Source organism: Martes martes (genome assembly GCF_963455335.1).
Source record: "Martes martes genome assembly, chromosome: 2".
NCBI classification, from domain to species: Eukaryota; Metazoa; Chordata; class Mammalia; order Carnivora; family Mustelidae; genus Martes; species Martes martes.
The window spans coordinates 27,547,801-27,570,623 of NC_137889.1; the positions used below are offsets into that span (position 1 = coordinate 27,547,801).

Below are 22,823 nucleotides of genomic sequence, written 5' to 3' on the forward strand. Positions count from 1 at the left end.
AACAAGTTCATTAACACTAACACCAGGTTAACTTTCGGTGCATTTTCAAATAAGAAACTGCATTATATTAATTTGCCGGCATTCTAAAGCGCCGAGATCGCTAGTCCTCGTGTGAAATGTTAGGGTCAGTAAGCCCCAGGAGAGCGTCGGTGACCCCAATAAAATCTAGGGCGTGGATTCCCGGCGCCACGTCTCCCCTCCCATCTACACCGGTCCCTTAGGCCAGTGAAGTGAGCTTCCGGAGGGGGCCGCAGGGTGGGTCCGCAGGGGAGGCAGAGGGGCCCGGGGCGGCCAGCTCAAGCCCGGTCCTGGAATGGCCAGTCCCGCCGCCCAGGTGGTCGTCCCAGCACAGAGACACAGCCCCGCGGGGCCCGGGATCGGCTACGCCGGGCACAGCGCAGACAGGCCCGGGAGGGGAGGGGAGGGGCCGCCCCCCCCCCCCCGCTGGCGCTCCCGCATTTCTCCTCTTTTCTCTTACCTTTTCGCACAGCGTCCGCACTTGATTCTCGTTAAGCTGTTTACACTCGTTCAGCTGCTCGACCCACTGGTCCAGCTCCTTGGTGAACGCCTTGTCGTCCATGGCGGCCCGATCCCCTTGCCCGCCGCCTCCCTCCCCCCTCCCCGCCCCTTCCCACCCCCGCCCCGGGCGCCGCTCCCCTCTCCCGCCGCCGCCGCGGCCGCCAGCTCCCAGCGGGAGAGGAGGGAGCGGGGGAGCGCGGCTGCGGGCCCCTCGCCCCGCCCAAGGCCAGCAGGCAGCTCCCGGCGCGCGGCCTCAAGGAGACCCTCGCCCGCCCGGCTGCGCGCTCGGGGAGTGGGTGAAGGGAGCGGGGAGGTTGGCGGGAGTGCGGCGCGGGACTTCGACGCAGCACCTGCCGGACGCTAACCACTCGCCGCCGCCGCCTCCCGCCTGCCGGCCTCTCCCGGCTCTCTCGCCCCTTCTCTCGCTCTTTCTTTCCCCTCCCTCTGGGTTTCCGTCATCGCCCGGGCATTTCCGCCGGGAACAGGCGAGCAGGAGGCGCCGCCAGGGCTCGGGCCGCGAGGAAGGGTGCAGCGCCCCCATGTGTCTCGGCGGATAAACGGCCCCGGGGGAGGGCGCGGAGGATGGCTCTGTTTTTCCCCCTCCTCCCTTCTCTATCTTCCTTCCCTGCTTGGGGTCCGGACTAATATCTCCTGGTCGTTCCTTCACAGCCTTTTCTCTGGGAACTTAGACCCACCTTAGTCTCCTGCAGTATTATTTCAGCGCTCTGGAGAGGAATTGGCAACATTGTCTCCCCAGAGTCTAGCGCTCTGCCGTAGCAAGCCTTCAATAATATTATTTATTTGGTGTATAAATGAATTCTTTCTAGCCTTATCTCTGCCACTAACTAGCAGTGGACCCTAACATCTCGAAGCGTCCCTTTCTTTCTTCTTCTTCTTCTTCTTCTTCTTCTTCTTCTTCTTCTTCTTCTTCTTCTTCTTCTTCTTCTTCTTTTAAGGTTTTACTTATTGGAGAGAGAGAGAGCCTGAGAGTGGAGGTAGTAGCAGAGGGAGAAGCAGACCATCTCCCCCCACCCCACCTCGGGAGGGGGACGGTAGGAAGCCTGAAGCTGGCTGGATGCCAGAACCCTGAGATCATGACTCCAGCCGAAGTCCCTTGGCCCACTGAGCCCTCCCAGGCTCCCCTCTTTCATGGTATTTCTGTATGATAAAAATCTGTGTCCCCTCCAGCTCCAGTGTTCTTTGCTGCATTTTCTGCAGAGCTTACTGAATTCTAATGATTTGCACATTCATCAAATATTTATTGAGCAACTGCTAACTGCCGCGTCCCTTGTAGATCAGGTGCTAAACAGCCATACTGACTCTATAGAAGGCACACACTACTGCAGCTCAACGCAGTGAGAAGGCAGTAGGCAAGCCATCTGATCTTGGCTTTGCCAACTTTGTAGCTGTGTCCTTGGGCAATCACCAAATCTTCCCCAGGCTCAGATTCCTCATCTATTAAAAGGGCTCAGTAAGGCCTACCTTTTCAGGTTATGGAGAAATATTTTACAAATGCCTATCCAATAGGACAGCACGCCTTATGCCTTTGGGCAATAGTTGCGGAAAGTTTTCAAAGGTGGGATTTGAACTGACTTTTGAAACTTCTTCCCAGGCAAAATCTTGAAATTGACTGAAAAAAAGGAAAAGTTGCAAGGACGCTTTTTGGTACTGTTTTTGTTTGTTTGTTTGGGTAGAGAACACATGTGTGAAATATTATGGTCTGGAAAGCTACTTCTATCAACAGAAGTAGGTCATATGGTGGGAAATGAGGTTGGAAGACATCTTGATATCAAGTGACTTGTAAATAGTACTAAACCAAGTAAAGGACAAAACAGGGGCAACAGTAGAGGGAGAGGAAGAAGCAGGCTGCCTGCTGAGCAGAGAGCCTGATTTGGGGCTGGATCCCAGGATCCAGGGCTTGATCCCAGGTTGTGAGGCTCAATCCCAGGTTTTGGGGCTGGATCCTAGGACCCTGGGATCATGACCTGAGCCAAAGGAAAACGCTTAACTATCTGAGCCACCCAGGTGCCCTTGGTCAAAGAATTTTTTTTTTTAAAGATTTTATTTATTTATTCGACAGAGAGAGAGATCACAAGTAGGCAGAGAGGCAGGCAGAGAGCTGCTCTGCTGAGCAAAGAGCCTGATGTGGGGCTTGATCCCAGGACCCTGAGATCATGACCTGAGCTGAAGGCAGAGGCTTAACCCACTGAGCCACCCAGGTACCCCTGGTCAAAGAATTTTAAAACCACTGACTTCAGCAGATCCTTTGCCTTAAAATTACATGTTAGATTTTGTTCTTACACAACTGACTAGGTTCTTTTAAAATGTATAAATGTTGATAATTTTTCTTGATGTAAATGGCTTTGTGCCATTTAATAACATTTAAATTTTGTAATGTATTCAGAAAGTTATATGCTGCATTTAAAATTATACATTGTAGTGTTCTAAAAAAGATTCTTCTATACCACCATACTTCTCAAAAAAATAAATAAATACCTTTACTTCTAGTTTAAAAACTTTCTGATAATTGGAAGGTGAAGTTAGTACTATTGAATTTGACAAAGGGAATTCTGTGTCAGAATCTCCATTAGTAATGATGAAATTAAAACGACAGAGTCAGGGCACCTGGGTGGTTCTGTTCGTTAAACACCAGACTCTTGCTCTCAGCTTAAGTCTTGATCCCAGGGTTGTGAGTTCCAGCCCTGTGTTGGGCTCCACACTGGGTATGGAGCTAAGAAAGAAAGAAGGAGAGAAAGGGTGAAAGAGAAAGAAAGAAGAGAGAGAGTGAGAAAGAGAAAGAAAGTCAAATTGGAAATGCTTTATTTGAATTTAAAACTATAAATCACTACAAATAAGCTATTAATAAAAAGATCATAGTTCTTATCATTATGATTTTGACACCATAGTTTTCATTCCAAGCAACACTGGTTCAGTAGAGATTGCTAGTAATCTGCCTAATATTCACTATACAATTCTGTTTGGAGTAAAAAAAAAAAAAAAAAAATGCCCTGCTTAAAAAACTACATAAGAGTGGTCAGGTGGTGTAATTCTGGCAAAAGAGATGTAAATAGAAGTAGCTAAGGGGCTGAACCAGAAAGGTTGTTGAAGGGAGTAAACTTAAAATCCTCTTGCCTGGAACTCATTGCAGGAGATGGAATAGCGGTTTTGAAGCCACTAGAAAAAAGCAAGAGGCTAAAGACCACATGTTAAGGATAGCTAAGAAGAAAGATAAAAGAACTTGGGTTCCTTATGGCAATGTAAAACCAGAAGAGCAGCTCTGGACCACCTACTTCCAGGCTTATTATGAGAGGAAAAGCCCCTCTTTGTTTGAGCTTCATTTGGGGGTTTTGTTACATCTACACACAAACCTGACTGATACATTCAGATACTATTCATTGTTTGCTTTGACTAAATGATAGGTGGAAAATAGACCGTTTTTTTTTTTTTAACAGTTAGTGAGGTTGAGCAATTTTTCATATTTTTTGACATTTATATCATGTATGTGAATTGAGTGCTCATTATTTCTCGGGTTTTTCGCTTCCTCAGTACCGATTTATAGGCTGCCTGAGATACCCGTTTCAAATATTTAACACAGTGTGTTACTTGGATACAAAAGTGTTTAATTTTATTTTTAAGAAAGAAATGTTATATTTTTAAGACTTTATTTTATTTTATTTTAAAAATTTATTTATTTAGTTGAGAGAGAGAGAGAGACAGACAGACAGAGGAGAGAGGGGGAGCACATTGGGGAGGGGGAGAGAGTCTTGGGGCTCAATCCCACAACCCTGAGATCATGACCTGAGTGGAAATCAAGAGTCAGATATTAAGCTGACTGCACCACCCAGGTGCCCCTTTTATTTATTTATTTTAATTTAAAAAGATGTAAAGTAATCTCTCCACCCAACATGGGCCTTGACCTCACAACCCTGAGACCCAGAGTCACATGCTCCAATGACTGAGCCATCCAGGTGGCCTCATTATAAACACTTTTAAGTGTACAGTTCCATGGCACTAAGTACATTCACAATGTTAAGCAACTCTCCCCACTATCATCTTCAGAACTTTTTCACCACCCCGAGCAGAAACTCTGTAACAATTAAACAATAATCTCATTCCCCCTAATATGCCCATACCTTTTAAAAAAATGTTTAATTATTTATTTCAGGAAGAGGGTGTGTGTGCACATGGAGGAGGGGTGGGGGGGGGAAGCAGACTCCCCCTGAACGCGGAGTCTGCCAGGAGGCTCTATCTCCTGACTCTGAGATCAGGACCTGAGCTGACACCAAGAGTCTTCTGCTTAACAGACTGAGACACCGAGGTGGCCCTACATATACCTTTATGTATTATTTATCATAAGCTTCAGGAGAGCCCTTCCCCTGACAGCTTAGGAACATTTGGTGCTTATTCTAATACTTTTGAGTTATCTGGATTCTTCATCTAACTCTAATTTCCATTGATTCTAAGATAATGTGTTTTATGATTTTTTTAAAGACTTACTTATTTATCTGAGAGGGAAAGGGAGCCTGACATAGGACTCAATCCCAGGACCCCGTGATCATGACCTGAGCTGAAGGCAAATGCCAAATGAACTGAGATACCCAGGCGCACTCCCTCCCCATTTTTTTTCATAGTGTAACATCTCTGAAATTGAGTCCCAACTTAATATCAGTAACATCTTAGATTCAGTCACATCCCTTTTAGAATGAGGGTTTGTAGCCAAAGTGCTGTGTTCAAGTTATTTTAGTCTGGTCTCTCCCTACTCTTTATTTCAGTGTGGTTATTGTATTCATTTAACAATTAATTTTGTTTCTGTTTACGTATAGTTTAAGTTACTTCCATCCTTATTTATTTAACTTTCTTTTTGATATGCAGAACATTATATAAGCTTCTGAAAGTAACATTTATCCAAAAAGGTGAATTCAGAAAAATGTCCTTCTTTCCCGTATCCCTTTTACCCTGTTCTCTATGTAATAACCAGCTGCATTGTTTTCTGCTTTTTCCAGTGTTCTTTTATGCAAAAATATGCATGTATATTTCCCTTTCTTATGCAAAAGGCAATATATTACCTATACTCTCTTGTACTCTGCTTTTTTCCATGTAATATTTCATGGAAAACATTCCTTGTTGGTTCATATAGATTGTCCTTATTCTGTTTACAACTGCATAGTTCTCTATTGGTGTATGTAACATAGTTTGTTCAAACTATGCCTAAATGTTTGGGCATTTAGGTAATTGCCAAGATTATGCAATTACAAATAATATATTTACATTTTGTACTATTGAGGATTTATCATCTAGATAAGTTCTTGAAAGTAGGGTTACTGGGTCAGAGAGTAAGGCATATGTAGTTTTCATAAATATTGACAACTTCTGCTCTGTAGACACTGTGCAACTTAACACTCCCACAAAGAGTGTAGGAGAGTGCCCGTTTCCCCACAGCTTCTCCAACAGAATACATGGTCAATCTTTTAAAATTGTGCCAGTATGATATGTGAGAAATGGTATCTCGATGTATTTTAAATTTGCATTTGTCTTTGTTTCATTTTTCTCCCAAACTAGGTTACTATGACTGGCATAATTATGAATAATTCCCTAGGTCTGGAGCAGGGTTGTATCTTCCGCTGTTTCAAGGGCTCTCCACGCAGTATCTGAACAAAATCGGGGTTTGGTTAACTGCAAAGAAATACATTTCTAACTAGGGATGACTGTTGAGTAGGCAAAGAACAGTCTGTTCACTTATGCAAAGTTCACTTATGCATGTTTTCTCACAAGAGCCTTCAAGGAAACTAAGAAGCAAAAATCTAGTGAGTAATTAAGAAACATGCTAGTACATTTATTAGCGCAGATGCTGACAGAAAACAGGAAATAAATGTCAAGAATTGGATGGGTTAAGGGTGCAGGGTTGGCTCAGTCAGTTAAGTGTCTGCCTTCGGCTCCCATCATGATCCCAGGATCCCGGGATGGAGCCCCACGTCCTCTCCTCTCTGCTCATGCTCTCTCTTGCTATCTGTCTCTCTTTCTCAAATAAATAATAAAATCTTTAAAAAAGAGAGAGAGAATTGGATGGGTTATTATTTGTTTTAAAAATAATAAAATTATTTAAAAATTAGTGTTGAGGGGGGCTTGGGTGGCTCAGTCAGTTAAGTGTCTTCCTTTGGCTCAGGTCATGATCTCAGGGTCCTGGGACTGAGTGCCACATCGGGATCCCTGCTCCATGGAGAGCTTGCTTTTCCATCTCCCTCTGCCTGCTGCTCCCCTTGCTTGTGTTCTCTCATACTCTGTCAAATAAATTAATAAAATCTTAGAAAAAATAAAAATGTTGAGGTAAACCCTGAGTCAAGATCTGAAAGCTATGAAAAATTGGAAATTGGAGGCTGGAGGGGCCTCAAGTAATCAAAAACCTGTATTGGGTACAAATAACCAAACAAGGTCTCAAGTGGAGACAGTCTTGTGAAGGACTCTGCACTTCACTTGAGGGATCTGTGCTAACACCATATGGTGTCAAAACTGAAGTGAATTGCAACACACTCATTTAGTGTCATGGAATTAATGACAGAACAGTGCAACACATGAAGTTTTTACTTAATACATCTTTTGACAGGTGAACTTAATGACATTTACAGTCTTGGTTACAACTATATTTAGCTTATTGTCATCTTAACACTTTAAAAAAGTTAAAGTTGCTATAGTCACGTAATTTTTTAAGTTCATGGATATAATTTATATCTTTTGATAGTTTGTAATGGAAATGAACTCCTCACTTTCTTTTGGTTCTCAGATGCACAGGTATACTTAATCCTCTTATTTTATGGTGTATTGTCAAGAAGTCTGTGCAAAATCCTTGGTTTCCTCTTTCATCCTGGATACAGAACCTCATTTCTCTCCCTTGAGGAGTATCCTTTAATGTATTTCACATATATCCTTAAATTATCCAGTAAAATATACAGTATTATGTCTCAAGTGCATATAAATATATTTGTATTGTGCTATGCATTTATTTCCAACTTCACTAAGTGGTGGCCATTATGGTATTAAGTATTTAGCTTCTAAATTTTTTTTTTAAGATTTTATTTATTTGTCAGGGAAAGAAAGCACACGCAGGGGGACCAGCAACCGGAGGGAGAAGAAGGCTTCCTGCTGCGCAAGGAACCCGATGCAGGACTTGATCCCAGGACCCTGGGATCCTGACCTGAGCCACAGGCAGATGCTTAACTGACTGAGCCACCCAAGTGTCCTTAGCTTCTAACTTTAATGTATAGTAGTATTCCATTGTATGAAATCACAATAGTTTATCTATTTGCCTAATGACATTACCTACCTTTTTTACTTTTCTTTTGAAATTCTGAGTAGTGAAGTAGGATTTCATTCTTATTTTGCATTTCCCCTCTACTAGTTAGTTTGAACAGCTCATTGTACATTTGTTGGCATTTGGGCATCCTCTTCTGTGATTTGCCTATTCAAATAACAGGAGGCTCAATATTCTTGTTTTGTTTTATTTCCAGGAGTATGTTCTATATGTTGATCTCTAGTTCTGTGTCAAGTAACTTTTCTTAGTCTGTTGAGAAATCCATTTTATTGTCAAATCCATGTTATTTTCCTTTTTGTGATTTTGGGTCTTAAATCATTTCCTACCCTTTTGGTCTACATTTTAGTTTATTAACTCTTCATATAGGTTTGTTCACTATGAAAAACAGGGGTCCAGATGAAGAGGTAATAATAAGGAAATACCAAACTCAAACTGAGGGACATTGTACAAATTAATTTATAAGTTTCAAATGTGTTGAGGTATAAAAATCAAGGAAAGACTGATGAGACATTCTAAAGAGACCTAGCCATGAAATACAACATGTGGTTCCAACCTGGATCATTTTGCTATAAAGCCCACTCCTGGGACAAATGGTGAAGAGTACATGGGGGGGGGTCTAAGGATTAGCTGGTAGTAGGTATTGGTGTTAATTTCCTGATTTTGATGATTATACTATTATGTAGGAGAATTTCCTTCTTTGTAGGAAACACACACTGAAGTATCCAGGAGTGATGAGGTATCAACTCACTAACTGACCCTTAAACAGTTCAAGAGTAAACGTTTTTCCAACTTTTCTGTAAGTTTGTGACTGTTTAGAAAACTTTTGTTGTTTTTCATCAGAATCAAGTAGAGGTAAAACCAGTATCCCTTATCTGAATACGAGGTCATTCTCCATCAGTTGGAGCCCATTTTCCAATTTTTTAAATGGGAAAAATGATAATGCACATGCTAACCCCAAATTTCCAGTTTCCTAAAATTAACAAAAACATGATAAATTATCCATGTACAAATAACAGGCTATCATGTTTGAATGTAAAATGCTTAAAACATAGATTTCTGACCACCAAACAATATGGTTTTTATAAACAGTAGCTTTGTATATTAGTTATCTTCTTGTCTATCTGCAATTTTCTTCAGTGTGCTCTCATCTGGGATGGTAACATGCACCAGGAAAACCAAGGGCTACACATGAAAGATAAATGTGGAAAAAAGCCTTTAAGATAAACATGCAATCATTGAGAAAGTTTCACACTGAGAATTGGCTGTGCTATTGAGATACTTATCCTATTTTTGACACCTAGATCACTTCTAAAAATGTGTCTAAATGGTATATGCATTTGGAATGTCACAAGGCTTTTCTATACATCATGTTGTTAAACATTATGTCGAGTTTGTGGGGGGACATATTTTTTCCAATATTAATCTGGCTGAGAAAACATGTATTTATAAAACCTGAATCTTGGGTGTTAAAAGCCAAATAACAGCGTTGCAGAAATGACAATTAAAATTCAAAGATATATCATCTCATGTTCATTAGGATGACTACTACAAAATAAATAAATAAATAAATAAAAACAAAAACAGTGGGGCACCTGGGTGACTCAGTCGGTTAAGCATCAGACTCTTGATTTGGGCTCAGGTCATGATCTCAGGGCCGTGCATGGTGCGCCATTGGGCTCTGGGATCAGTAAGGAGTCTGCTTGGGTTCTCTCCCTCTGCCCCCCCCCCACCACGCTCATCCTCTGTCTTAGGAAAAAAATCTTTAAAAAAATACAGCAATAGCAAGTGTTGGTGAAGATGTGGAAAAATTGGAATCCTCTTGCACTGTTGGTGGGAATGTAAAATAGTGGAGCCACTATGGAAAACATTATGGTAGTTCCTTGAAAAATTAAAAATCACAATGTGAGCATGGAGGTTCCCCAAAAAGTTGAAAATAGAGTTACCCTATGACCCAGCAATTGCACTACTGGGTATTTATCCTAAAGATACAAACATAGTGATCCGAAGGGGCACGTGCACCCGAATGTTTATAGCAGCAATGTCCACAATAGCCAAACTATGGAAAGAACCTAGATGTCCATCAACAGATGAATGGATAAAGATGATGTATATATATATATATATATACACACAATGGAATACTATGCAGCCATCAAAAGAAATGAAATCTTGCCATTTGCAACGACGTGGATGGAACTAGAGGGTATTATGCTTAGCGAAATAAGTCAATCAGAGAAAGACAACTATCATATGATCTCCCTGATATGAGGAAGTGGGGATGCAACGTGGGGGGTTTGGAGGGTAGGAAAAGAATAAATGAAATAAGATGGTATTGGGAGGGAGACAAACCATAAGAGACTCTTAATCTCACAAAACAAACTGAAGGTTTCTGGGGGGAGGGGAGTCAGGAGAGGGTGGTGGGGTTGACTTTGGGGAAGGTATGTGCTATGGTGAGTGCTGTGAAGTGTGTAAACCTGGCGATTCACAGATCTGTACCCCTGGGGCTAATAATACATTATATGTTTATAAAAAATAAATTTCAGAAATTTATAATATAATAAATTTATATATAATAAATTTCACAATGTGGTTCAGCAGTAACACTTGTGGGTATACATCCAAAATAATGAAAAGCAGTCTTGAAGAGTTATTTGTGGATCAATATCTATAGCAGTATTACTCATAATAGCCAAAAAGTGGAAGCAACACAAATGTTCATGGGATGAATGAATAAACAAATGAGATATATACATACAGTGGAATACTATGCAGCCTTAAATAGGAAATTGTGACACATGCTACAACATGAATGGACTGTGAGGCCATTATGCTAAGTGAAATAAGTCAATCAAAAAAGACAACTATTGTAGGAATCTATTTATGAGATATCCAGAGGAGTCAAAATCAGAGACAAAGTAGAATGGTGGTTGCCACGGACTGGAGAGAGGGAAAGGGGAGTTGTTTAATGGGTTTGGAGTTTCAGCTTTGCAGAATGTAGAAGTTCTGGAGATGGGTGGCACTTTCTTCAAAATTGATTCTGTCCCCACTTTTTCTCTTCAAATGCTATGCTGAAGCTTATTCTGCTCCATATTCTTTATGAAGAGGCAGGCTCTCTTAACTTCCTTCCCTCTCTTATTATCTCAAGACCATTTACTTCTGTGGTAATTCCCTGGGCCTATACCCACATTCTTAACTTTCTCACAGATCAAACTATATAAAATAAAAGTAATGTTTCAAATATGTCATCTATTGAAAATGCACATACAGCCTGCTGAACCAGCTGTGTTACTTTTGTTATCTTCCACTAATTCTTCAGGGCAAAATATTGAGACAGACTAAAAATGAATTTTTTCTCCCTGCTTTTTGGGTTCTTGATCTAGGAACCTACAATAATGAAAAAAGTTTCTCCTATAACGTCTTGTAAGCACCCATCAAATGGCAAAGTAAGAACAATTTGTTAGTGAATATTTTATCCTGCCCCTTTTAGACGTCAGAGTAAAAAAAAAAAAAATCCAAAAAAGATTTGAGAGTGGGAATGATAATAGTTTATTTTCAAAAAGACAAAATGAAAATCTATTGCACTCAGTAAAAATATACTTCAAGTTACAAACAGCAAATGTATATTAAGCATCTTCTATTGCTCAGCCCAGCAGTGGACATTTGGAATTGAAGTGTCAATGAGGTATTTCTGGCTTGAAAGCAGCTTACAATCTTTGTTAAGAGTAAGCAAGATATCTCACAAAGTGAGATTAAATAATGTGAGAAATGCTCCCACATTATTTAAAAGAAGACTATATAAGAAGACTATATAATTCACCCCACTGGAATCTAGGAATACTTGTAAGAGTAAGGCAACTCTAACTTGAGTCATGGACAGTCTTTGAGTTATACGTGTTGAAAAGTTGAGAGGTCTTCAGCTAGAGGAGACACATGTGATCACAACCTAAAGCATTCCACTGACATTATGTGTGTGGGTGTATGCATTACGGAGAAGTAAAAGGAATACATATCATACCCCACCTCCCATGGAATAATTTAAGTTGATGAAGAGAAACAATAGACTTTATATCCTAGGCAAGGCCTCAATGTAGCATAGTAATTTGGCATTATCCCTTGGCCAAACACTTGGTATAACACAGGAGTGAAAGGAAGTACCAGCACATCCCATAGGACATATCCCTAGTTGAAGGATTCCTGGTAGGATTCTTCTTCTTCTTCTTCTTTTTTTTTTTTTTTTTGATTGTGAAATATACATAACAAAATTTACCACCCTATTTTTCAAGTTTACAGTTCAGTAGTTTAATACTTCATTAATATTGACATGGTTTCAAAACACTTGGTTGGGAATCTGTGGATTAGGAGTCATTAACTACCTGATTTAGTAGAACTCCCAACATGAAAAATACATTTACTTCTCAATATAACTAAAATAATCCTAGCCAAAGGACTGGAATTACTGGTATGTACAGAGCAACTATCTTTTAATCAAACATGCAAAAATATTAAATTATTGTGTTTTTTGCATATTCTATAATTCAAATTTTAAAAGATTATTTATTAGGTACATAAATTGATGTCTGGAATTTAAAAAGCAAGTGGCATGTCAAAGAAGAGAAACTTAAGACAGATCTTATATTCTTTTCAAACTAACAATACTGGAAACTATTAACTAATGTTCACAAAGATGAGTTGAGGAATAAAAATCTTATATGGCCTTCTGAATGAATACATTATAAAATAAGCAAAGAATGCTTCCCTTTATGGGGATGATACAAAGATTAGTTTATGCACATGTAGAGAATAGCATACTTTTAGCACAAGTCAGATGTTCAATAATTGCTGCCTGAATGTAAGTGTAATCTTCAACCAAATAAGCTCAATTGACTGGACTAGCTTTCTTAAAGATTTTCATATTTAAAAAAAATTGAGTCAGTCATAAATCTAAGTTATTCTTACCTAATAAAGGAAAATAGATTTTAAAAATGAAAGTAGTTATAAATCTCAGGATATATGCAGTTTCCTGTGACAAATTAGAATGCAGTGTATTATGATTAAGGGTTCCGCAGAATATTTCAAAGGAGGTTTCCTGTAAACACCAGAGGGATTCTTAAATGGTTACAAGATTCAGAAATAAGAAGGTATTAATACAGCAGGCAGCAGAGCTTACTGCTCAAGAAATGAGGATTTTGGTCTTAGAAAATTTTCCTGTCTTAATCTCTGAGTTCTTTTAATCTACTTTTATATTGCATTACTAAGCAACCTCTTACTTTCTCTGTTTCTTTTCATTAACTAGGAATCTATAGTCACTGCTCTTACAACCGTACTCCTCAGAATTTGAAAAATGTCTTATAAAAATAATTTAATTTTCTTCCTCCACAATCTATTTTTCAAACTGTATGGACAACTGGAAGTTTATCATGGCACTCAAGTACTATCAAAATTGTACAAACTGAAATCAAACTGTGCCTGTAAAAAAACCCTTTAATAGTTTTAAAGATTTTATTTGTTTATTTGACAGACAGAGATCACAAGTAGGCAGAGAGGCAGGCAGAGAGACAGAGGGGGAAGCAGGCTTCCCGCTGAGCAGAGAGCCCGATGTGGGGCTCGATCCCAGAACCCTGGGATCATGATCCGAGCCAAAGGCAGAGGCTTTAACCCACTGAGCCACCCAGGTGCCCCTCTTTAATAGTTTTAAAATACCACATATGCCTGGACATTTTTTCCTCATAAAATTATATCCATCAAAAAAAGTATGGAAACTTACTCTATTAAAACCTCAAATCATTACACAAAAAAATGTTTTGGGGAAAGAAATTAGCCTGAAATGACCTCAGTGAAAAGAAATTTTGGATATATACAGAGATTTAAAAAAGCATATACCTCAAACAACTTATAAGTAAGGATGATATGCCTTGAAAAATTTTGTCATAGAATTCAAAAAACCTCTACTGATGACAGATATTGATATCAAAGATGCATGACAGGATACAATCAATCATTCTACAAAACGAGTTAAAAAAAATTTTTTTGTTGTTTTTTGTTTTTTTTTTGTTTTTTTTTAGGCTCCTGGGTGGTTCAGTCGGTTAAGCATCTACCTTTGGCTCAGGTCATGATCCCAGGGTCCTGAGATGGATATGCCAGGCTCTCTGCTCAGTGGGGAGTCTGCTTGTCCCTCTGCCTCTGTCCCTCTCCCTGCTCATGCTCTCTTTCTTGTGCTGTCTCAAATAAATAAAATCTTAAAAAAAAATTATTTACAGAGAGCATGCGAGCAGTGGGCAGTGGGGAGAAGGGCAGAGGGAGAGGGGGAGAGAGAATCCCAACCAGACCCTACGCTGAGAGCAGGGCCCAATGTGGGGCTCCGTCTCATGACCCAGAGATCATGACCTGAGCCAAAACCAAGAGTCTGATGCTTAACCAACTGAGCCACCAAGACATCCCATTAAAAAAACAATTTTATAAGTCAATCAGAGAAAGACAATTATCATATGATCTCTCTGATAGGAGGAATTTGAGAGGCAGGGCAGGGGGGTTGTAGGGAGTAGGGAGAGAAAAAAATGAAACAAGATGGGACCGGGAGGGAGACAAACCGTAAGAGATTCAATCTCAGGAAACAGACTGAGGGTTGCTGGGGGCTGGGGGGTAAGGATAGGGTGGCTGGGTTATGGACATTGGGGAGGGTATGTGCTATGGTGAGTGCTGTGAATTGTGTAAGACTGATGATTCACAGACCTGTACCCCTGAAGCAAATAATACATTATATGTTAATAAAAAACAATTTTAAATATTTTTATATCACATACAGATGTATCTCCAAAAGTTTATATATTTAAGTTCACTAAAAAACGGTTTTGGGAATCTCCTCATTGTGAAAATGCGGGGTATAGCCTTGTATGTGGCTAGATCCAGAACTTAAGTTTCACGTACTTCTTAAATATATATATATATAAATGGAAGGCAGAGTGATATAATTAAAACATAAGAATATAGAAGTTAATTTGATTACCTCCCTGATCATCTCAGCTTCTGTATCATCCTGTCATTCTCTGTTCTAGTACTTTATTTTGTTTTCCATATTACTTGCATGATGTGAAAGGAATTACTTACATGTATGTTACTTATCCTCTTGAATGACATGAGAACTGCATGAATGTAGGGACTCTGGCTTGTCCTGTGGAACTCCAGGAAGTAGGGAAGTTTGTAGAGTGGGGGAAAAGGAAGGAAGGAAGGAAGGTGAAGGCAAAACCAAGCTGCAGTGGAAGGAGGGCTCCAAAAGTTTATTTAGTTGTCTAATTAAGTTAGTTCTTTGTGGTTTGTTTTTCATGTAGTGGGTATGTGTAAACCAAGGATCAATCATATATTTGCTCATTAGTCAAGAAACACAAAAGGAAAAAAAAAAAAAACACTGAAACGACGGAATTCAGTTTATTCAGGTAACTCTTTAATTCCAAAACAATAATATTTACAAATAACCAGGTTTTTAAAAAAATAATGTTTGCTCAAATTTTAATTTGTTCTATTTTTACTTTTGGAACCAAAACACATATTTGGGGGGGCAGGAAGAAAATGCCCAGTTTTTCATGTGCTGTTTCGTAGTGCAGATTTTAAAATGTAACTAAATATTTAGATAAGGTTTTTTTTTTTTTTTAAGAAATCAAAACTCATGAAATAAAATTATCACAAGATAGTATTAACAGAAACTGAATGTTGTTTAAAGAAAGCATTTTTTAAACATTTAACTTCTGGTTTATCTAATAGAGGCATTTTTAATAATAAATTGACCAAATGACTGAGATAGTCTTTTTTTGAGTAATAGTATTACTGTTTTAGTATCTGTTCAGGAGTTCAGATTTTACAGACTAGTTTCAAATAAAACTGTAAGGACAAAGCCCCCACTCCACCTTCCTCCCTTGTCCATGTTATTTTAAAATTGCTTAAATTCTATAATCTTCAAATTCCTTAGTTCTTTCTTGCAGTTCTCTGCTTGACTTTCCTCTTTTAAAGATCTGTTAGAGAAGAACCTTAAGTACTCTGAATTCCATTGTATTTGGTTGTGAGTGAAGAGTCTCATCCTGGGGGTTCTTAGTGTTTTTCTAAATTGAAAAATTAGTTTCTACATAAACTTGGCTGAATTATACTCTTTTTGGAGGCCTATGTTAGGTAACATAAAAAGTCTGCTAACATAGAAAGTTTGAGAAAACACTAAGGCTCTGCTATTTGGTTTGAGCCAAAGCAAATTTCTTGTCACATCTTTTGGCCCGCTAGTACTTGAGAAAGGTCCCTCCAGTTGTATGGGATCTTTCCAGCTGTAATTTTACAGGGTTGGGTGTTGGTGGGCAGAGAGGGTGCTAAAGACCAGAGTTACACACTGTAACTCCTGTTGTTCTATGATGATTATTTCTGAGACACTTTTTGCTTTTGTGGAATGTTGGAAAAGGAAAAAAAAATCACCACAGCATTAAAAAATTTCTATTTGGGCTGCATTATTTAAATTACTAAAATATGACTAAACTAATGGCATAAGCTAAAGAAATTATTCCTTATTATTTGCTACAAAATCAATTTTAAGAAAAGTTTGAATTATGAAATACAATACAAAGGAAATAATCTTGTGAAAGAGGGTCCTAGGAAAAGCTGCTAAATGTACTTTAATTTCAATACAATGATATTAAACTACTTCAAACATAAAAATTTTAAAAATCTCTACTCAAAGACAAACACTGAAAATATACCAACCAAATTCCCTATTAAAACGTATTTTGCAAGTAAAAATTAGAAAATACTTAAATTAAAGGAATTTGTCACATTAGACAAATAATTATGTAAAATATCAAGAATTATAAAATTATTGGTCTGATTGACCAATCCAAGTAAAAAAAAAATCCTTTAAGTCAAATGGCACAATGCTACTATAAACAATATATCAAAAAATATCAGAGAGAAAAATCTTAAAGATTTTACTACTATTGCTTAAGTTTACTCATGTTAAATGATACATTTACTCTCCTTATTCCATTAGGATAATCTGAAAAGAATTTTTATATAACTGTAACATTTGTGATGGAAACATTTCAAAATATGAATTTCAAAATATTGTTAATATTTCTGATGGATATTGAAAATAGCCTACTACCATTCACTAAAATATTGCATGGAAATAATTTTGGTATTTCAGATGTCAGAAACTGATTTCCAATTGCATTATATGATACACTGTTGCATTTAAACATTTTATAAAGAGCTATATGGTTTATATTTCCTACCACATTTACATATATTTAAAAAATGTAAAAATAAAAAGTAAGTAAAAAATACTTGGAAAAACTTGTTAAATTCCCTTTATTTCAGTAGACAGAAGACTTTTTTCAATGTTCTGGCTGAAAAGGTTCTTGTTGCCATGGAACTGAAAGAAAAAAACCACAAAGATTTGAGATAAGTTAATGATGCTGACTAAGCATAATAGATAATAGTATAATGGAAGACCTGAGTTAAATTAGAACTAAAAATATTAGAATTCAAACTGCACATCTGCTCTTCAATAGCCATGGGATCTTAAAAGTTATTTAAGGATCTCCAAGGAGTACATGCCTTATCTGTAAGAGAACAATAATCTCTACATGCCTCTCAGGTATTCTGGGAGAGTTAAATGGAGTAAAGGAGGTAATAATGTGCCTCACACACAGGGCTCACCTAGCCCCTCTCTTAGTTCCATTTATGGCACTGAACACAAGCATCAAGAGCAAAACATCAGGGGTGCCTGGGTGGCTCAGTGGGTTAAAGCCTCTGCCTTCGGCTCAGGTCATGATCCCAGGGTCCTGAGATCGAGCCCCACATTGGGCTCTCTGCTTAACAGGGAGCCTGCTTCCTCCTCTCTCTCTCTCTCTCTCTCTCTGCCTGCCGCTCTGCCTACTTGTGATCTCTGTCAAATAAATAAATAAAATCTTTAAAAAAAAAAGAGCAAAACATCAAAAATGGGCCACAGGGATTTTCATATGTTTAGAAGGATGTAGTTCCTGAAAGCATGAGTGGTGATTTCTATAGATTATTTGTACTCATAAAAACTAAATGAAGTGCTTATTGCCTCATAATACTTTTAGAGCTACTTTTGAATAATACAGTAAGTAATTGTTTCTTTTCCTTTTATTTTCACTTGACTAATATAACCAAGTAGGTTAACAATTGAAATTCTTGAGAATCAAAGCCAGATTTGATTCCAGAGATATCTTGTTGAGCATCACCAACAGCTTAATTATTAAGAATATGAAAAAGCTCAAACTCCGAGAACCTTTATGAAACAATTACATTCAAGATTTCCTATTTCAGAAATGAAAATTTCTAGTTTAATTCATAAGCTTGCCACATCTACTATATCTGGTGTGTTTATTATTACAGCAACAGCAGTGTGCCAAATTAATAACAAAGGAAAATCACAAAGGAAAATCACTTCCCCACTTCCACTCCTATTTCTTTCTCCTTTCCTTTGCTGTTTTTCTTCTGTTTTAGGTGAACAATTTCCAGTCCTGTTTAAACTCATTTGGTGAGTCAGGATGGGAAGGGAAAAATGCAGAGATAATTACAATACCATATAATACTCATATAACTTATCATGTGAGAAAGGCACACAAAAAGTTCTTTTTTTTAACACAAAAAGTTCTATGGAAGTATGAGAAGAATTGTATGAGAGAATAGTAAGTTCAATGTGGCTTGAATACAAAGGTGGAAGTGGTGGGAGATGAGGCTACATAAACTGTGAAGGACCCTGCGTTTCAAGCTAAAGTATTTGAATCTTATCCTATAGGTCATAAAGTGTCAAGTGGTAACTCCAATATAGAGGTCCTGTGATCAGATTTTTTAATTAGAGACAGAGCTATGCTAACAAGCTGCTTCTTATCCAATTCAGACCAAAGAATGAATAAATGTACTCAATTTTTTTCTATTTACTAATTTATGAGAATCTAGAGTTGGGAAAAAACTTTTTATTTTATAATTTTTAAAAGTTTATTTACTTTTATTAATCTCAACACCCAATGTGGGGCTTGAACTTACAACCCTGAGATCAAGAGTCACATGCTCTTCTAAATGAGCCAACCACATGTTCCAGGAAACAACTTTTTATTTGAAAGAAATTCCCTTGCATTTCTCTAAGACCTTAAAAGATGGTTAAACTTACTTACAGTACATATTACCTATGATGGTAGAATACTGGAGTGTTAATGGATAACTGTGGTTTTTGTCGGATTAATAGTTGTTTTTAAATTTTGCTTTATATTGGTAAATATACATTTCAATTTAATTTTAAAAATCTATGTTCTAATCATATTTTACAAATAAAGTTGCATTTAAGAGAAAAAATTTCAACTTCTAGTGGCAAATTACCAAGCTGTTCTACTCACTTATGCTCAGATAGTATATTAGAATGCCAAGAGAAAGTTTGCTTTATCTAATTGAAGTTTCTTTTTCCACCTTGGTTTTTTACTCTTTTTCTCGATTTATCAAAATAATGTTATTTTCATAGTAGGAAATCTAGAAAATATTAAGAACTCCCTCTACAATACCCCAATTTTATTACCCGGAGGCAGACAAGTTAAAATGTTGCTGTATTTCATTTCAGTATTTCTAGGCATTCCTTTACTTACACAGGTAAATTTATATGACATAGTTTTAAAAATTATCATTAAGTGGCACCTGGGTGGCTCTGCCTTTGGCTCAGGTCATGATCCCAGGGTCCTGGGATCAGGTCCTACATTGGGCTCCCTGCTCAGCGGGGATCCTGCTTCTCCCTCTCCCTGCTGTTCCCCCTGCTTCCGCTCTCTCCCTATCAAATAAATAAGTTAAAAAAATCTTTTAAAAAACCCACAAACTGGGGTGCCTGGGTGGCTCAGTGGGTTAAGCCTCTGCCTTGGGCTCAGGTCATGATCCCAGGGTCCTGGGATCGAGCCCCACATCAGGCTCTCAGGGAGCCTGCTTCCTCCTCTCTCTCTGCCTGCCTCTCTGCCTACTTGTGGTCTCTGTCAAATAAATAAACAAAATCTTAAAAAAAAAAAACCCACAAACTAATTTAAACCGTGTAATTGTTGCATTGTATTTCGCGGTATGAATTAACTATAATTTACTTAACTAGTTCCCAAAGTTGGTTTTTGCTGAAGGACGTATTAGTGATATTATAAATTCTTTTTGTTTCAGTCTCTGACAACCAGATTCCCATGTGACAACATAATTCACAGATTTGAACAATTCTATGAGCCTGCACAAAAAATGACTACTATAGATGACCTGCTGTAAAATTCATTTACATAAATGTACAAAGAGAGAAAAGTAAAAACTCAATAAAGTGAGCACTGACACTTATAAAACTTACCATAAGTCCATGGAACTTCTGGAAGCACACCTGAATCAGGAGGGTAAGGGTATACAGGTTGTGGGAATGGTTGATGGGGAGCATACTGTGAAAAAATTGGCTGCTGAAAATTGTAAGGAACAGGCATTTGAGATTGAAAATACCCATTCACTGGCACAAAGTCACTTGCTTGTCGCTCTCCAGAAAAGTAACCAAAATATTGAGAGTATAAAAGATTAGAATGTGAATTTTGAACTGTACTTGCAATTGCAGTCAACATCCCAGGAGGTGGTGGCTGTACTTCATATGTTATCCCATGATATGTCTGGGTAAGGGAACTGCCGCCACCGCTGCTGTAATGGTAAACACACCAAGCGTAGTAAGGATATGAAGTTCCAAATGCATGGGCCGAAGAATTACATATTGGAGCACATGCAGACTGTGGAAGTTCATTCCAATATGCTGCTGCATTTTGAGTTAGGACTTTTGGATTTTCATTATTTTGTTGTTCAGAAAAAGAGTATTCTGCTGTTTGATTTACATTAAGGGTTATGTCCTCAGATGCTCCTAGAGGTATAGAACTGGGACTCAAGGTATCCTTCATGTATTTTTCTTTTAACTCAGTTTTTTCAGGCTGTGTTTTATTTACTTGCAGAATAGGAGATTTGTCCTGGTTAAATTTGGATTCTGAAGAATTGGTGCATGCAGAATTTTTAATAGATGAATTTAATATTTCATTATCTTGAAGTTCAAAGACAGTGTCATTCGTTTCTAAATTGGCAGGGATGTCCCTAACAAAACGGAAAATAGGCTTTGAGAGCACTGATCCATCAGGCTCAGTTCCTGGTTTTATGTCTGAGGGACAAGATTTCTCTGCAGGATTAAGAAATCTCTGTGAAGGCATCTTGTAGTCTTTTGGAAATACGCCATCTATACTTCTTTGTCCACAAACTGTGAAAGAGGAACAATCTTTCTTATCAGTTTTTGTTTCAGTAGCACTAAAATTCGCATTGCTTTTCTTCATGCTACTTAAGTTTCCCTGTTGTCCAGTGAGGTCTTTCGAAGTATTAGATGAACTATTAGTTAAATCTATTCTGCCCTCTGGCTTTGATGTGCAAGTGTCTTTTAAGTTCTTTGAAGGTAAGAGTGAGTCAGGTAGTGATCTTTCCACCTCAATCTTTTTTGGAGATACATGGTTTCTTTTCAGATTGTCAGATGAAGTTTCTCCTATTTCGCTTGGACTTTCAGGATGAGATCTCGTGGTCCTAAGTATAACATATACACAAAAACAACTTTAAATATACAGAGTCCCCCAAACTTAATATAAACATGTATTTGAAGTTTTTTTTCAGGAGAATTCTTAAGATTTACATTTTCTCTATCAGCAGTTTATGTGTAACGTATTCCCCCAGTTTCATTCCTTGCTTTTTTTTTTTTTTTAAGATTTTATTTATTTCACAGGGAGAGATCACAAGTAGGCAGAGAGGCAGAGAGAGAGAGAGAGGGGGAAGCAGGCTCCCTGCTGAGCAGAGAGCCCAATGTGAGGCTCAATCCCAGGACCCTGAGATCATGACCTGAGCCAAAGGCAGAGGCTTAACCCACTGAGCTCCTCAGGCGCCCCTCCCTTGTTTTTTTTTTTTTTTTTAAAGACTTTATTTATTTGACAGAGAAAAACAGAGAGAAAGAGAGAGAGAGAGAACACAAGCAGGGGGAGAGGGAGAAGCAGGCTTCCTGCATGACCCAAGGTGAAGGCAGACGCTTTACAACTGAGCCACCCAGGCACCCCTACTTCCTTGCTTTGAATTGAGATACTTTTCCTGCAAAATATTACACACTCCACATTTCAAATGCATTTCCAATACATTTAGAAATATATACAGTGTGGTCAATATTGTAATTATTTTGTACACTGGATATTTCCTAACAGAGGCTTTTAGAAGTAGGAAACTACATCCAATTTTTTACTGTAGTTTTGCATTCATACACTTCCGACTTGTTGATGATCTTCTTTACTTTTAATGGCTCTATATAACTGACAAAACTACCATCTGTGCCCTGCCCCTGCCAAAAGATCATCTTCTGTTATTGGGAACTACTAAGATAGTTTTTCCACTCAAGGTTAAGAAGAGGAAACACAGACCTCCAAAATATCATGTCAATTTAATATCCTTGACATTCCTACCTAAATTTAGAGAGTCTCAACTAGGCTGAAGGAAGCATCCACTATGGAAATGTCTAGAGCCAGACTGTTAGTATAGGTCTCCAGGATGACTATATTTTTTGGTGACTCATCAAATTCTCTGAATTACAAGTGGAAAAGACTATGTTGAAAAGAAAAAAGTAATCGTTCCTCCCCAGGCGAAAGAAATTAATCTTTGGCCTGGAATTTGTATATATTTAGTTTCAAACTAAATGCCCCATATTTTACTTAATCCAGCCTCTCTAGAAGACATTTTAAGCTTTTTTTTTTAATTAAAGATTTTATTTATTTATTTGAGAGGGAGAATGAGAGAGCGAGCGATGAGAGAGCACACAGAGGGAGAAGCAGTTTCCCTACTGAGCAGGGACCCTGATGTAGGACTCGATCCCAGGATGCTGGGATCATGACCTGAGCCAAATACAGACGCTTAACTGACTGAACTACCCAGGTGCCCCTCTAAAAGG

The 22,823-nt window shown here is 38.3% G+C and overlaps 2 protein-coding genes across 2 annotated transcripts in view; both read right to left on the bottom strand.

The window, feature by feature from the left end:
- Nucleotides 1-965, bottom strand: part of PPP2CB (protein phosphatase 2 catalytic subunit beta) — a 35,954-nt gene extending 34,989 nt beyond the window's left edge. The window contains exon 1 of the mRNA XM_080796233.1: nt 479-965. Coding sequence (XP_080652359.1) covers nt 479-580 — 102 coding nt within the window. The 5' untranslated portion in view covers nt 581-965. The remainder of the gene's footprint in view (nt 1-478) is intronic.
- A 16,222-nt stretch (nt 966-17,187) lies between these two features.
- Nucleotides 17,188-22,823, bottom strand: part of TEX15 (testis expressed 15, meiosis and synapsis associated) — a gene marked incomplete at its 3' end in the record, with an annotated part of 55,562 nt that continues 49,926 nt past the window's right edge. The window contains exons 8-9 of the mRNA XM_080830444.1: nt 20,181-21,424; nt 17,188-17,225 (exon numbers count right to left, since the gene is read on the bottom strand). Coding sequence (XP_080686570.1) covers nt 17,188-17,225; nt 20,181-21,424 — 1,282 coding nt within the window. The remainder of the gene's footprint in view (nt 17,226-20,180; nt 21,425-22,823) is intronic.